Source organism: Puma concolor, chromosome C2 (genome assembly GCF_028749965.1).
Source record: "Puma concolor isolate L17-30 chromosome C2, mPumCon1.1.hap2, whole genome shotgun sequence".
Lineage (NCBI taxonomy): Eukaryota > Metazoa > Chordata > Mammalia > Carnivora > Felidae > Puma > Puma concolor.
This window is the reverse complement of record NC_141675.1, coordinates 62,534,344-62,552,034: the sequence shown is the minus strand read 5'-3', so window position 1 is coordinate 62,552,034 and position 17,691 is coordinate 62,534,344. Positions and strand designations below refer to the sequence as shown.

The window sequence follows — 17,691 nt, the reverse complement described above, 5'->3', positions numbered from 1 at the left end:
AGCAGATACTTTTGTGGCCTCTGGGCACTGAAGGCCAGCAGTAACACCACATCATTACAGGAACAAACCGCCCCACACTTTTCCAAACATACCATGAGGGGTGCTCCTACTCCGGGTCCCTTTTTCTGCTAACACTCACCAGCAATATTCTTCAAACTGAAAGTGATGTTTTCCAATGCCACTTACCAAGTCTCTCCTCTTCACCCCAGGCATATGCTATGATGTTGTCATTGTCCGACAAGGAGTCCCTCCATTCTACATCCCACAGTTCTTCCAACGTGTGGCACAGTATGGCAAGGGCTGCTGCGGAATCCAGTGCCATCCAGTCCATAAGCCACGTATGACATTACCAAGGTCGACCAGAGTGGGACCAAGTCCAACAGTAGCATGGCTCTTTCATCTAGGACTATTTAAAAGACTGCTGAGCAGAATGCCTTAGAAACCTGAAGGGTCACTCATTTAAAGTCTGGTGACCTTAAACTGAATGCTTAAAAAAAGAAAGAAAGAAAAAGAAAGGAAAAGAAAGAAAGAAAAAAAAAGAAACTATTTATTCTCGATATTTTGTTTTGCACAGCAAAGGCAGCTGCTGACTTCTGGAAGGTCAATGCGACTTAACGTGATTCAGTGAGAATGAGCAACTTGCTGGGCAGAAGGCGTCTTCGTCTGCCCTGCCCTGGGCTGTGGGTGGGTGTGAGGGCTGTGGGGATGGCGGCATTGGCACGAATGAACACTCCATAGAAACTGAATTCTTTTTTGTACAAGATCACCTGACACATGATTGGGAACAGTTGCTTTCAATGACAGATTTAATTTTTTTCTTTGTTAAAGTTTTATGTAATTTAACCCTTTGAAGACAGAAGTAGTTGGATAAAATGCACACTTGATAATTATAGAAACTGATAACAGGGAGTACTTGTTCCCCATTAACGTTTGCCTTCTTAAGTACATTGTTTAAAACTAGGGAAAAAGGGTATGTGTATATTGTAAACTATGGATGTTCAGCGCTCATAAAGGTTCAGTCAGTGAAGTAACCTGTTCATCACCAGTACCGCTGTACCACTACACTAATAAAATGTTTGCCAAATCCTTGTAATAACATCTTAATTTTAGACAATCATGTCACTGTTTTTTAATGTTTAATTTTGTGTGTGTTGCGTGTACCATGTATTTATTTGTTGGCAAACTATTGTTTGTTGATTACAACAGCACTGTTCCAGTCAGCCACTACTTTCTGACGTCTGAGGCACACCCCTTTCTGCATTTCAAGGACCAAGGTGACTCTACCTGTGTGTGGGAGTGCCAAATGGTGTTTGGCTTTTCTTAACATTCCTTTTTTGACGTTGTTTTGTTTTCCTTCTTAATGAGCTAAATACGAATAGATGCAACTTAGTTTTTGTAATACTGAAATCGATTCAATTGTATAAATGATTATAATTTCTTTCATGAAAGCATGATTCTTCTAATTAAAAACTGTACCCCATATTTTATGCTGGTCGTCTGCAAGCTTGTGCGATGTTATGTTCATGTTAATCCTATTTGTAAAATGAAGTGTTCCAGACCTTATGTTAAAAGAGAGAAGTAAATAACAGACTGTATTCAGTTATTTTGCCCTTTATTGAAGAACCAGATTTGTTTTTTTTTTGTTTGTTTGTTTGTTTGTAATCTCATTTTGAAATAATCGGCAAGTTGAGGTACTTTCTTCAAATGCTTTGTACAATATAAACTGTTATGCCTTTCAGTGCATTACTATGGGAGGAGCAACTAAAAAATAAAGACTTACAAAAATGGTTATTTTTCCCACTGTGTGATATTTTCCCTCCTTGTGCAATTGTAGTTTCTCTAGGGATCGAATGATTTAAAGATAAGATATCTGGGGACTTGATGCCCTGGTAGATACATGGAGTGTAGAGCATGTGTGTATTGTTTCGAGATGATGTAGGAATAGACCTTGACCCACCATGAATTGGGATATCGCTGACTCATTCTTCCGAACTTTCTCTTTGTGGAGCAAAGTCAGGGCTCATGTGCGACACCACACGGTCCTGGTTTTACTACATGTCCACAGCACCCATTTTATTTTTGTTATTTTTTTTAATTTTTTTAAGTTTATTTTTATTTGAGACACACACACACACACACACACACACACACACAGAGTGGGGGAGGGGCAGAGAGAGAATAGGAGACACAGTATCCGAAGCAGGCTCCAGGCTCTGAGCTGTCAGCACAGAGCCCGTTGAGGGGCTCCAACTCAAGGACTGTGAGATCATGACCTGAGCCGAAGTCAGACGCTTAACTGACTGAGCCATTCAGGCTCAAAATTAAAATTTTGTTTTTAATTACACAAACACTGTTAACTAATTCACAAGATGGAAAAAAAAAAAAAACCTTTTAACTTTTCCATGTTTCTTTTAAGTCTTTGCATGCAAAATATCATTTTTTATAGTTATAGTGAGAGTGTAGGCATAATGTTCTTTCTTTACTGTGGCAAAAAAAAAAAAAGTCAATACGTATTGTTACAAGTTCAAAATAATAAACAGTTGCCCCATAGTCCATCAAGTTCGATATACTATAATTTCTTCAACCATTTCAATTTTGTTGAAAATTTAGGTTTCCTGCATTTCACTAATGTAAGCAATGGTATTTTAATTTCCATGCACAAAATGGTTTTTGTGTGTTCATATGTGTACATATATGGTTGGGATGTGAAGAGTGGTATATCCATATGATAAATTCTCCAGTGGGGGAAACAATTATGAATTGGTCTTGCTCCTTAAATATAATGCCAATTGTTTTAAAATATGGAAATTTCATTTTTGGCTCACTGCAGAGGTTTTAACAAGGCTTGAAGAATAAGTATGACACATGGAAATAGATACAGACTAATTTCTTCATTCATTTACGCATTCTTAGCCACAATGCCATATACAAAGAGAATCACATTCTTTTCTAAATGTCAGTAGCATAGGAATTAGATATATAGGGTATAAATGTTAATTTTTTAAATATAAAGTATGTATACGAAAAAGCATTCAGGAAATCTACTTAAGCTATAAATCTGGTCTGTAAAAAAAGGAAAAGAAGGATCTAGTACTTGGGACATAAGAAAAGCACAGATCTGGAACATGCTGTGCATTTTCCTTTGTTCTAAAGAATATACCTATAAATTCTGAACCAATTTGAATATTCTCAACGCTACTAAATTTTTGTTAGGCTTTGAGCATGACATTTCAGTTGTTTGCTAATACGTAGTGGCTCCAAATTCCAAAAAGGCTTTCAAGCCTTATATTTCTGCTGTTGTCTCCATTTATTTCGCCTCCAGTCCTGCACCACGTGCCCCTGTGGGGGCTGGTGAGATATGGTGGAGACAATATTGGATTTGGAAACTGAAGGCCTGGGTTTGAGGTCGGGGTCCACTGCTTCACTGGCTTTGAGGTCTCGGGCAGGTCACATACCTCTCGAAACCTCATCTATGAAACCAGGGTAATAACACTTGCTTCTGCTGCTGCTGCATTGGGTTTCTGTGACTGTCAAAAATCAAAATACAGTTTTGGAAATCTTTGCTAAAACTTTGACACCTGCAAGGCATTTATAAATTTCATGGTAGGAATTGAGGAAACACAATATATGCATGTGTCTATGTATATATGTGTATACACATATGAATCTACAGACACACATACACAAACATTATACTAAGAGAAAAGTTTTAGAATGTAACAGAAATCTACTCTAGACTTTACAGAAGTAGACATGGACATCTTCTACAAAAAAAATATTAATAGATAGTTCCTGAACAAATACGTATCTTTGAAAAATAAAGCTTAGCCCTTTGAAGATACGAGCTATTCAGTACAATTGTTGAGAGCTCTCAAAAAATTTAAGGACAGTTAAGAAAGCACATTTAAACAGTAGGCACATTGAAGGCTGCCTGGGTGGCCCAGTCGGTTAAGTGTACTGACTCTTGATTTCAGCTCAGGTCATGACCCCACGGTTTGGGAGTTCAAGCCCCACGTCGGACTCTGTGCTGTGTGGACCCGGCTTGGGATTCTGTCTCCCTCTATTTCTGTCCCTCCCTGCTCACGCACTCTGTCTCTCAAAGATAAATAAATAAATAAATAAATAAATAAAAAGAATAGGCACATTCATGGTTTTTTTATTTTCAGATAATGACCATCAACCAATTTTATTTCTGTACAGAATAAATGAGTTATCCATTTTTAACTGCCTGTTATGTCAATGTCCCGCTGAAAATATGCACATCCGTTACCTCAGTCATCCCAGAAGGCCTGAAGCAGGCAGCCTTACTCCTGTTTCACAGATGAGGAAACTGGATCTCAGAGAGTTCGAGGACCTCGCTCAAAGTTAATAGGCTGGGAACTGGCTGGCTGAGATTCCATGGGTGTCTGGCTCCTTATCCCACTCTTAGCTAAGAGTCTCAGACCTCCTGATTGAGGCACAGCTAACAAAAATCCAAAAAGGAATGTTCCAAATCAAAGAAATGTGCCCACAGAGAGTAAAGCTGTCAGAGATGCAAATGTGCCCGGGAGACATTTAGGCGTCTGAGTCTTGGCTGTAAAGAGTTTGGAAGGTGAGTGCCAAGCACTAGGTTCCAAGCTTTTTCTATTCAGGTTATCTCAAGTCAAACCAGCAATACCAGTGCTTTTTTGAATGATCCTAAATGATTCCTTAGCAAGAGAAGAGCCTGAGTAATCTTGTTTGCAAATTCGTAGCAGGTGGCTTGAGTTTCCTCCTTACCCTTTTTGGAAAAAAAAAATGATTTACCCCAAACCTACATTTTGAAATTATTAACATGGAATGAATTAAGCCCTTTCTAAAATCGTTAGCAGACTCATCATGAGAGAAAGCAAATGTAGAAGCAAGTGCAGTTAAGGAGTTTGGAGAGCCAGCCAGCTCTTCCCCAAGAGATTTAGGCTAGGATTTAATTGTCTGTTATATTTCGCACAACCCATTTCTGAATAGAAGAGACTGTCCTTGGGGCAGCATGTATTTAGAAAAAGGATGTATGATGGTTACTATAAAAAAATTCCAGAAAACAACAAAGACTCATGAAAGGGCGGAGCAATTGGAACCCTTGTGCACTGCTGGTGGGAATGTACATTGGTGCAGGCACTATGGAAAACAACATGGAGGTTCCTCAAACAATTAAAAATAGAACTGCCATATGATCCAGCAATCCCACTTCTGGAGAGATACCCAAAAGGAATTCAAAGCAGGGTCTCAAAGAGATATTTGTACACTCATGTTCACAGCAGCATTGTTCACAGTAGCTGAAGACTGGAAGCAACCCACATATCTATCGATAGATAAATAAACAAAATGTGGCATATACATATAATGGAACATTATTCAGTCTTAAAAAAGAAAGAAATTCTGACATATGCTATCATATGGATAAACCTTGAGGATATTATGCTAGGTAAATAAGCTAGTCTCAAAAAGACAAATACTGTATGATTCCACTCATATAAAGTACCTAAAATAGTCAAATTCATAGAGATAGAAAGTAGAATGGTGATTGCCAGAGGCTGGTGCCAGGAAAGAATGGGGAATTGTTGTTTAATCGATACAGAGTTTCAGAGAAGTGGATGTGGGAGAGCTCATGACAGTTACAGGGAAAGCTGGGGAATCAGGTTTAGGAAATAATCCAGAACCAATGGGTACGCAATAGCAAGAACCCTGGGCCACCTCTTAGGCTGTCATCAACAAGATGAATCAACTACCATTTTGTTCAGTCTTTCTTGTCACTCTGGGTCCAGATTAAAATTCCAGGGATAGAGCTTGAAATTGGCCCTACTTATAACCCTACATGATCCAGAGCATCATTAAATGCATCTAAAGGTATGGGACACAAAAAGTCAGTTCCCATAAAGCTAAATTGAGAAGCTCCTCACAAATAAGTGGGAATAAAATGATGGATGTAAAAAAATATATTCATAGTACTTAATGATAGGGAAACTAACTACATGTAAGGAACAATAATTTCAGGGAAGGACGTAGGATTTGGTGATTTTAAGAGTTACCAGAGGGATAACCTGACAGCGCATGCAAAATTAGGACTGTTCCAGAAGCCAAAGGACATACAATCCTCTCAGGAATAATTCTTCCAGAAAATTCTTAAAGTAAGGATTTTTGTTACTGTGTTTTTCTGTTTTGTTTTATCCAATCATGGTTCCTACTGACACTTCTACCAAGATTGGCAATAAAATTGTAGTCAAGCAGCCATGTGTTAACCGTAATTAGAGATTGATTCATAAAAGGATTTGCTCATTTCTATGGGATGCATGCAGTAATCATGGTCAGTAAGAAATGAAAGTGTTTGAATTAAAAGCACAGTAAATCAATGTCTAGAAAGAAAAGCAGAAACCACTCTAAAATTTTAATGCAAACGGTTGCATATAAAAACATTGGAAGCTCTGGAAGAGCAAAACGAAAGGGTAGAATGTTAACCAGAGACCTGGAAGTGGCCTGCCCCTCCCCCTCACCCCCACAGCGTCATGAAAGCATGGCTGCTGTTCCTGCTGCTGCATCTCCTAAAGTGCCTGCCTCCACTGCTGTTGCTGACACCTCTGAATGTCTATACCCCCAGCTGCTACTACTCGAGGAGTCACCCTTCTTGCTGCCTTCCCACCTCCCACCAGTGGTTTCCATCACACCCCACTGGAAGCCAGCTGGGGAATGAGGTTTTCCCACATCCAGGCCCCAGTAATACCAGTGGGAATGGTGCTAAATACCAACAGACCATATCTGACCTAGGACCGGCTAAACCCAACGCACGCTCTAGATTCCTGGAGAAATCCTCTGACAGCTTCCCACTGGGTTTTGAATAGACACAACACATCAACGTGGCCTCCAAGCCCCCCCCCCCCCCCCCATGACCTAGTTTTTGGCTACCTCTCTAGTCTGGCCCCACTGACCTATCTCAAAGGTGCTGAATGACTTGCAGTCACCAAGTTCAACTTCACTTTTAAGGACTTCATACAGGGCACTCTGTGAACTTAGAACACGCCCTCTTGTCTCTCTCTCAATCTAGAGCCAGCCCCCCACATTCTTAGTTGGTTAAACTAACTTACCCTTCAGATTTTAAGTTATCTACTACTTCTTCTGAAAAACCTCTCTCGATACATTCTACTCTCCTCCACCTATTAATGTAAATGAACAGTCCTGTTGTAGTCTCTCATCAAGGAATGTGTTACATATTTGGTGTACCTATTATAGTTTGTAACTGTATATATATGCATGAATAATTTTTTTTTCAACGTTTATTTATTTTTGGGACAGAGACAGAGCATGAACGGGGGAGGGGCAGAGAGAGAGGGAGACACAGAATCGGAAACAGGCTCCAGGCTCCGAGCCATCAGCCCAGAGCCTGACGCGGGGCTCGAACTCACGGACCGCGAGATCGTGACCTGGCTGAAGTCGGACTTAACCGGATCGCGAGATCGTGACCTGGCTGAGGTCGGACGCTTAACCGACTGCGCCACCCAGGCGCCCCAATGCATGAATAATTTAAGATGGTTGTTCCTAAAATCTTAAGATCCACGAATGTACTATGTCTACTTTGATCAATGTTATATTCCCAGTGATTAATACAGAGTATGGCGCTCTGTGACTACTCTATACATTTTTATCAAATTAATGAATAAAGAAATAAGTTTCCTGAAAGGATGTACATCAAACCAATGTCAGTGGCTACTTCTAAGACAAGTGGAAAAAGTAACTTTTTATAGTATGCACTTTTGTTTTAATGCTTTTAACAGGAAAGAATTACTTTTATGTTTCAAAAAACACACATTTTGGAATTGAGACTCTCAATTCTAAGAATTCATCCTAAGAAACTAGTTAGCACTGCACACTAATATTTGTATACATGGATATTCATTAAAACATTAATAATCAAAAATTATTATCAGCATAGAAGTCAAATGAAAGAAACTTACTGAACTAAACCGTGCTGTGTCTGCACGCTCACAGTTAAGTACATGGACAGATAGTCCTAAGATCTTAAATGAACAATCAGGTTACAGTTGGCTGAAGCTATATACTGCAATATTTTACTACTTAGTAGAATCATGCATGAATTTTTATTGTCTTTTACTTTGCTTATTTCCATTTTTGCATTATCTAAAAATAAACATGTGTTTCTTTTTAAACAAGAAAAACGTTATTATAAAAACAAGCAAAAAATTTCTTCCAAATTAAGTAAATAGTGCCAAGAGAACAAAAAAGAGGTCTTCTCTAAGAGAGTGACACAGGTGCTTTCAGACCAACTGAGTGTTGGTTGACGCCAACCTGCTCCCTCTCAAATGACAACAGAGAGATCTATAAAGAGCGATGATGGTTTTATCCGAGATCCAAGGCATAGCTGATCCGAAGTCCAAACCCACTGCTTTCTGGAACACTGCAGTGGGAACCATGTCTCGGTAAGGAATAGGTTATGAGCACAGCGGGTAAAATCTTCATGTCCAACAAGGGAGCTTGGGTCAAGGATTTCTACAATGGGTTCAAGGGTTAGATTATTTCCAAATATGCCCAAATTGACACCATGCTTTAGATGTTGGACTCTATTTGAACTTGTTTTTTACGTATTATTAATAAAAAGAAACTATGTCTGTAAGGCAATAAAGTTATTGTGCATGTTAAAAATTAGAGTTACAGTACCCATTCCCTATATATTGATTTATGTTTATTTCAATTCTTTATAAAAAATTTTTTTAATGTTTATTTTTGAGAGAGACAGAGTACGAGTGGGAGAGGGGCAGAGAGAGAGAGAGTGGGATACACAGAATCTGAAGCAGGATCCAGGCTTTGAGCCGTCAGCACAGAACCCAACGCGAGACTCGAACTCACGAACTGTCAGATGATGACCCCAGCCGAAGTTGGATGCTTATCCAACGGAGCCATCCAGGCACCTCTATTTATTTCATTTCAATTTCAGTCTCTAACTACTCATCAGAAATAGGCTCTTTTAACTAGCTGAATGGTGTCGAGCTCATATATGCAAGAAAGCAGTGGTCAAAGGCATCTTGTGTCAAAACCCTGCTCCAATTTGACATCACAGAAGGCAAAATTGACTTCTAATGCTTTCTCTACATTATTGCTCTGTAGGATAAAATGTTGGCTTCTTCCAATCATCTCTTTTAGGCAAAAGCATCTTTAAATCAGGATAAATATACTGGGAGAACAAAGAATCAGAGATTTCCCCAAAGAAGCAAAGTTAACAAGGCCAGCAGGAGGCCAGCTGGTGTCCTGACCTTGTCAAAAAATATCTCCTCACCACCACCATTGAAATCATCTCCCTCTGTAACAGTCACATTCTTTTCACTTAAGATAATAATGGATTTTTTTCTAGGAGGAAGGTCATATTAAGTGACTTCAGTCTGTATTATTGTGAATTAGTTAATTGATCCTTTTGTCTGTGGTAGCAAGGAGAGGAGATATTTTCTGAAGAGATGAGAGTTGGTGAAAACAGAATGTAAGGGGACAGACTGGAGTCCCTCTCTGAATGGCAAGGCTGGGACATCTGAAGCAGGGAGGGTAGCAGCAATCTGAGGGCTCTGATTACCTGGGAGAAGAGCAAGAGGAGAGTCCAGCCTTTTTTGTTTGGTTTTTCTTTGCTGTGTTTTTGTCAAGGACCAAGTCTTTCATCAAAATTCACTTGCTGAAAACAAAAGTGTGGACTAAGGTCTTCCATCTGACAGACCGGAAAGAAAAAATAACAGAAGAATACATTGGAAACCTCAATGAAGAATTTTGGATAAATAAATTCATCGCGATAGCAGAAATCTTCAATTAGCTCTATGGCCTTGGAAACCTCTTTTGAACAACAATAAGGATAAAGACTTGCATTGTTTAGCTCTGAATTTCAACATGTTCTTTTCAGAGAAGTATGCAGCCCCCCCCCCATAGCATTACTAATTTAGAGCCCACTGTTATTTAAGTGGTGACATTTTCCTTATTGTTCTTTTATGTACTTAAAATCAATACTTTTCCTCTTCATGTTCTTCTGAAAAGTCCAATACATTCTGGAGAATCAACTGAAAAGTGGCTTCCAGCTCCTTTCAATTTTTTTCCTAAAATGCCATCCAAAGATATAAAAATTAAAGAATAATTGGAGAAAGTGGGATCTTTTTCATTCATGTTTTAATGTTCAGAAAATATTCAGGACTATCTCCTAGGCTTAATTGGCTACCACAGTTCTTGCAAAGGCAACAGCAATATGGATAACATTCAAAGGTAGAGTCAAAGAGATCTGACGTCTTAGCATTTTTGCCACACACTAGCTGTGTGATCTTGTGGAAGAACAGTGATTCCCGAATTTTAACCGTTTATATATCACTCCTTTTTCTTGTATCTGTATACCATCAGTATTGTTTACTTAGCATTTTTGTCATCTTGACTTATTTATTTACACGTTGATAATTTGATTTTAAAAGAACATATCCATAGAAAGCCACTTTCCACAAATATCACTTAGTCATAAAAATAAGCACAATGAAAAACTACAATATTATTAGGCTCTAGCAAGACCCTTGGGTTTGACATATTACTTCCTGGGCATATTGAAAAGCACACATTCCTGTTAGAGATGCCCATGTGACCAGTTCTATCTAATGGATTGTGAGGGAGGTACACGTGGCACTGCTAGGCCAAATAATTTAATGACAGTACGCAGCGCTCTCTAGTTTCTTCCTCTGATGTGGCAAAGAAGAAAGCTATGGGTTCTACATGTTGCTGACATAAGATAGTAGAGCCTCAGCCCGGGTTCCTGAGAAATGGTGTCACAGACCTGATTCCATTCCAAACACTATTATATCCATTAAGATCTAAACTTTGATTAGGAAATATACTTTTCATTAGTCCAGACACGTCGATGTCTTTTTTGCCCACAGCAAAGCTTAACCTATTTTGATTAATACAACACTGTGGCCTCTGCCCAGGACCATGGTCTCTCTGTCTAATTGCTCTTTATTCAAAAAGGGGGATATTTGGAAATATGATAGATGTTAGAAAAATATTAGCTCTAATTTGAGACTTTCTTCTTGAGTATAATGAAAAATTTAAGAATAATTAAAATGAGAACGATTTTCTTTCATGCAGTTCAAATCTGTCTGTATGCCTTGAAATACACTGGGCAAAATATGCAAACTCATTGATCCTTGGATCCTTTATCAAGAAAATAATAGAAAATAATTGACTCTGTTGATTAGAGAAATACATGAAAGGATGGCAGTTAGCACACAATAAAAATTTTTGGTGGGTTTTGTTTTAAAGTTACATGACATTAAAAAATAAATAATCCAGTGAAGAAATGGGCAAAAGAACACGAATAGACACTTTTCCAAAGAAGACATCCAGATGGCTAACAGACACATGAAAAGATGCTCAACATCACTCATCATCAGGGAAATGCAAATCAAAACCACAATGAGATACCACCTTACACCAGTCAGAATGGCTAACATTAACAACTCAGGCAACAACAGATGTTGGCAAGGATGCAGAGAAAGGGGAACCCTTTTGCACTGCTAGTGGGAATGCAAACTGATGCAGCCACTCTGGAAAACGGTATGGAGGTTCATCAAAAAATTAAAAATAGAACTATCCTGTGAGCCAACAATTACACTACTACGTATTTATCCAAAGGATACAAAAATGCTGATTCAAAGGGGCACATGCACTCCAATGTTTATAGCGGTACTATCAACAATAGCCAAAGTATGGGAAGAGTCCTAATGTCCACCAACTGAAGAATGGATAAAGAAGATATGGTATATATATATACAATGGAATATTACTCAGTGGTCAAAAAGAGTGAAATTTTGCCATTTGCAATAACATGGATGGAACTACAGTGTGTTATGCTAAGTGAAGTAAGTCAGAGAAAGATAAATATCATATGATTTCACTTATAGTGGAAAAGAAGTGTCTCGGTTGGATTATGTTTTAGAGGGAGAGTTAAGGCTTAGTGGTGGTTTTGCCTATATAGTATTCGAATAGTACCTAAAATAATAATTATCATTTATTGAATCCTTAGTATGTATTTAGCACTGAGGATAATGCTTTTATTTATTTATTTTTAATTTTTTTTATTGTTTATTTTTGAGAGAGGGAGAGAGAGCAGGGTGGGGGGGAGAGCAAAGAGAGAGAGGGAGACACAGAATCTGAAGCAGGCTCTAGGCTCTGAGCTGTCAGCACAGATCCTGACGTGGGGCTCAAACTCACGTGCTGTGAGATCATGACCTGAGCCAGAGTCGGATGCTTAACCAACTGAGCCACCCAAACAGCCCAATGCTTTTATTTCTTTTAACCATCACAGTGATCCTGCAATGTGAGATAGACATTATTATAATTCCCACTTTATCATCTTGGAAACTGAAGCTAAAGAGGTTAAGACACTTACCCCAGATTACACATTAGATTCGTAAAAGAGCTGGGAACCCACCCAGGTGTATCTGACCCCAAAGGCTGTGAACTCTACCACTCTTCCATTCTGATGACAAGGGATGCTGTTTTACTTTTCCAATAATTGCATTTTTCTGTATCAACTGTATCCTGTTCTTTGTGTTTTGAATACTTGGAATTTAATCATGAAGACAGCCTAAGATATCCATGTGCTTAGGATTTTGCCTGTGTAAACAGAATACTTTGCGGAGGAATGCAGGGGTTGAGGGTTGCATGAACAGCCCAGCTATGCAGAGTAGGATGGATGCCACTTAACTTTGAACAATTACTCACATATGTCTTGAGCATGAAAACTATTTGTTGGTTTCCTACAATTATCCATGGAACGGTGGAAGGTTCTGGGTCATTTCATGGTAGGTGGTTGCTTTCCAAACAAAGTCATTTCTGTATGTACATGGGTTTGTGTGAGTATGAGGGGGTGGAGAGGGAATGAGGGGCAAGTGAAAAAATAGATGGATTAGAAATTGGCTAGTTGCATGTGGCACTGTCGAAGTTGGCTTTAAAGACAATTGCAGTGAATGTGTTGTAGCAAGAGGAAGCATAACGCAAAATGCGCATGGTGTGAGCCAGACATATCTGGTTAAGGATTACAGCTCTGTTGTTAGCTGATGCATGACCATGGAGGGGAGTAAAGAACAGCTATCACTTAACAGGGGAGACTACTGCAAACATTTGACGCATTTGAACAGTGTGGTGCACAATCCATGTTCAAGAAATAGTAATAATGAATGGGCAGTATTGAGGTTCACTACAATCTCTCCTGTTTTTTTTTTTTCTTTTTATGTTTCAATAAGTTATTTCATTCATCTTTTTGCGTAGAATATAGCTTCTCATGGTAAAAATTCAAAAGTTATAGAAGAGATACAATAAAAAATAATCCTGTATCCCAGCAACTTGGTTCTCCTACACAAACAAATCCTGTTGTAATATTCTTAGATATCTTTTCAGAAGACAAGCATATTGGGGCGCCTGGGTGGCGCAGTCGGTTAAGCGTCCGACTTCAGCCAGGTCACGATCTCGCGGTCCGTGAGTTCGAGCCCCGCGTCAGGCTCTGGGCTGATGGCTCAGAGCCTGGAGCCTGTTTCCGATTCTGTGTCTCCCTCTCTCTCTGCCCCTCCCCCGTTCATGCTCTGTCTCTCTCTGTCCCAAAAAAATAAACGTTGAAAAAAAAAAATAAATAAATGGAGATTAGCCTTAAAAAAAAAAAAAAGAAGACAAGCATATTACTCCTTTTATTTCTCCCACTAATGGTAGCATACCACATACTCTTGGATTTTTTTTAGTTTATGTTGGTGATCATTGCATATAAATTCAAATACATTTCTCTTAACCTTCTTTTTCCCCCTTCCTTCCTTCTTCTGTCCTTCCTTCCTTCCTTCCTTCCTTCCTTCCTTCCTTCCTTCCTTCTCCTCTTCTCTTTTACCAAGGATGTAATATTCCATTGAACCCGAATTTGATTGACCAGTCCCCTACCAATGAATATTTAGGGGTGTTTCAAATATTTCATTGTTGGGAACTTGAATGAATATCTTGGTAAAGAGTCGTAAAACTGCAAGGTCAAAGAGTATGGAAATTAGATTCATCTCTAAAGGGTTGTCATCAGTTTATATTCTCGTTATTGTTTCTCCATATCTACACGACAAATAATACAATATTTTGATCTATGCCAATCTAAGATAATAAAATATAGTGTACTTCTTTTACTATGAGGTTGTGTGAAATCTTTTGCATGTTTAAAAACTATTAGTTTTTCTTTTTACATAAAGTATCTGTTTAGTTATCTGTTCCTATCTTTTGTCTGGAATTTTATTGAGTTATTGATTTTGTTTTATAAAGAGCCCTTTACTTAAATAAGCAGCCTTTTATTTGTGATATTAATCGCAACTTTTAACATCTTTTGTGATCTTCTGTTTCACCTTGCAGAGATTATTTCTGCAGTGGAATTCATTGATCTTTTCTTCCTTTTTTGATTTGCTCATATATAGACAGAAGTTCCCGTTATGATTTTTTCCCGTTATGATTATTTTTAAATTTTATTTTGATCCACCTAAATTCATTTCACTGTAAGGCATAACATAGGGATTGTATTTAGTTTCCCGCACACCTTTTAACGATAATTGACCTTTTTACAGCTGATTTTAAATGCCACCTTTTCATATACTAGATTTCTATATGAGTTTCGTTTATTCTGGGGGCTTTCATTCCTTCCACTAATCAATCTACCTATTGAGAAGCCATTAGCATGCTAGTTTAATCAGTACAGCTTTTTAATAAGTTTAATGGTAGGGTCAAAGTTATTCTATACAATCCTGTGAGTTGTACACGGCTCATTTTCAGAATCATTTTTTACATAAACTATAGGGTTAGTGATGCTACCTTCCTTCTCATCCCCAGGAATTGTTCAGCACAGCCAACACAACTAATGGACCAATACCATGGAATTGTTTAACTTTTTCAGAATTTCCCAGCCATTACCTATTGCCTATATTTTTAAGGAATTTTAGAATCAGCTTATACAGTTTATTGACCCATTTTATGGACATTCAATTCACTAATTTAGAGAGAATTGACACGTACCTCACACCATATCACAAACTAAAATCAAATCTAGTGAAATTTGTGTCTACAAGTAAACACTAAACAACAAAAATTTGATATAACATATAGTTGGGTTATCTTCATGACTTTAATGTAAAGAGAAATTCTTAAATGGGATGCGGGGTTCTAACTGAAAGGATAACTGGTTGGAATATTTTGTGTTCAGAATATGTATTGCACTAATAATAAGAAAAAAAGATGGGCAAGCTAAGTAGAAAAATAGGCAAGAGAATCAGACACTTCACCAAAGATGGCGTCTGAATATTCAATGTCATCAAAAATCAAATAATGCCAATCCCAGCTTTAATGACATACCCCCTCACACACACCAGGTTTACTAAAATTAAAAAGAGTAACAACACCAAGTGTTGATAAAACCTGGAGCAATGGTAACTCTCACACATCACTGGTGGGAACACAAATTGGAAAATGTTTGGAAAACGCTATGGAAATGTTTGGAAACACTTTGGAAAAATGTTTAAACATTATCTGTGGAAATTGAATACAGGTGTTCCCTGCTTTTTGAAAGCTCATGTCATGCCACTTTGCTTTCACAAAAGCCCTACATTAGTACCTGTTTTTGCTAAATGAAAGCAATCCAAAGAGGATTTTCCAGTTTTATGAAAAAAAGTGCAAATTAAAAATAGTGCCCCATGTTTGTCTTACAGCAAGCCCCTATAGAGGCAGCACAGCCTTCCAGAATCGAGAGTGGCATTGCCAATCTCCTTCCCTGGCAACTGCTCTCAGCATCTCAGCACCAAGCTGCCATAGCTTTGAACTGCCTCTGCCTCTGTGCCTTATCTTCATTTATTTTACGCATTTGTTAGCAAGATGTGTCCTAAAGTATCAGAAAAGCTTAAAAGTCTTTTTTTTTTTGAGTCTGAGAATGCTAAAAAAAAGTTTCAATATAATTATTGGTAATTGCTTCTTTGTTGTACTCCATTTCAGCTTACAAAAGGTTTTATAGCAAAGCTTTACTTTCAGATAGCAGGGGAAACCTATATATGCTATGCCACATAGGCCAGCTACTCAACAGAAATATGTACACATATGCACCATGCTTCATGCACAAAGGTGTTCACAGCAGCATTATTCATAATAGGTCCGAACTGTAAACAATCCAAGTATCTATTAGCAGTGGAATAGATACCTGTACCAATGATTGTGGTATTTGTAGACAGGTAAATACTCTATAGTGTTTAAAATTAATTACAGTAGCGGGGTACCTGGGTGGCTCAGTCGGTTAAGCATCTGACTTCGGCTCAAGTCATGATCACACAGTTCATGAGTTTGAGCCCTGCATCAGGCTCTGTGCTGAGAACTCAGAGCCTGGAGGCTGCTTCAGATTCTGTGTGTGTGTCTCTCTCTGACCCTCTCCTTCTCACGCTCTGTCTCTCTCTCTCTCTCAAAAATAAATAAACATTAAAAAATTAAAAAAAAAATTAATGACAGTAGTTACCTGGGATAACATGGATGAATTTCACGAGATACAATTTTAGGTACAAGAAGCTGAATGCAAACGAATACGTACTGTGTTATTTGACTTATATAAAGTTAAAAAACTAGCCACTATTATCCATTGGTAGTTAGTAGTGAGACTAGTGGTCACTCTTGCATGAGAGGGAAGGGTTATTGTTGTGGTAAGTGGGGAAAGGAACTTCTGGGTGTTAATATGTTCTATCTTAACCTGGGTGATAGTTACATGGGTGTGTTCACTGTATGATGATTGACTAAAGTAACACTTAATGATATTTGCCCTTTTCTAATTGTATTGAAATACTCACATTTGTATTCACGTATATTCATATAGATATAGGCTTTTACCTTAATCTGCTTGTTATGTAATAATTATTAATTTTAAAAAGTCAAATTGTAAAGTACTTGGGTGGCTCAGTCATTTAAGCCTCTGACTCTTGCTTTTGGCTCAGGTCATGATCTCACAGTTATTGAGTTCAAGCCCTGCATCAGGCTTCTTGCTGAAAGTGTGGAGCCTGCTTGGGATTCTCTCTCCCTCTCTCTGCTCCTCCCTTGCATGCTTATGCACACATTCTCTCTCTCCCTCTCTCTTTCTCTCTCTCAAAATAAAAAAATAATAAATAAATAGTCAAATTACTTTGTATCCTTTTTAAATGCTTATTTATTTATTTTTGAGAGAGAGAGAGAGAGAGTATACCTGTGCAAAAGTGTAGAAAGGGCAGAGAGAGAAAGGAGAAAGAATCCCAAGCAGGCTCTGTGCCATCAGCATGGAGCTCAATGCTGAGCTCGAGGTCAAGAACTGGTAAGATCATGATCTGAGCCAAAATCGAGAATTGGATGCTTAACTGACTGAGACACTCAGGCACCCTTACTTTATATATTTTATAATAAATATTTTTAAAAGGGACGCCTGGGTGGCTCAGTTGGTTGGGCAGCTGACTTCAGCTCAGGTCATGATCTCATGGCTCATGAGGCTGAGTCCCACGTTGGGCTCTGTCCTGACAGCTCGGAGCCTGCAGCCTGCTTCAGATTCTGTGTCTCCCTCTCTCTCTACCCCTCCTCTGCTCACACTCTGTCTCTCTCTGTCTCAAAGGTAAATAAACATTAAAAAATTTTTTTTAATATTAAAAA

The 17,691-nt window shown here is 38.4% G+C and overlaps 1 protein-coding gene across 10 annotated transcripts in view; it reads left to right on the top strand.

Moving 5' to 3' along the window:
- Window positions 1-1,787, top strand: part of MECOM (MDS1 and EVI1 complex locus) — a 566,599-nt gene extending 564,812 nt beyond the window's left edge. For all 10 annotated transcript variants that reach the window (XM_086674675.1, XM_086674679.1, XM_086674676.1 and 7 more), the window contains one exon: window positions 210-1,787. In XM_086674675.1, coding sequence (XP_086530801.1) covers window positions 210-344 — 135 coding nt within the window. In that variant the 3' untranslated portion in view covers window positions 345-1,787. The remainder of the gene's footprint in view (window positions 1-209) is intronic.
- The last annotated feature ends 15,904 nt before the right edge of the window (window positions 1,788-17,691 follow it).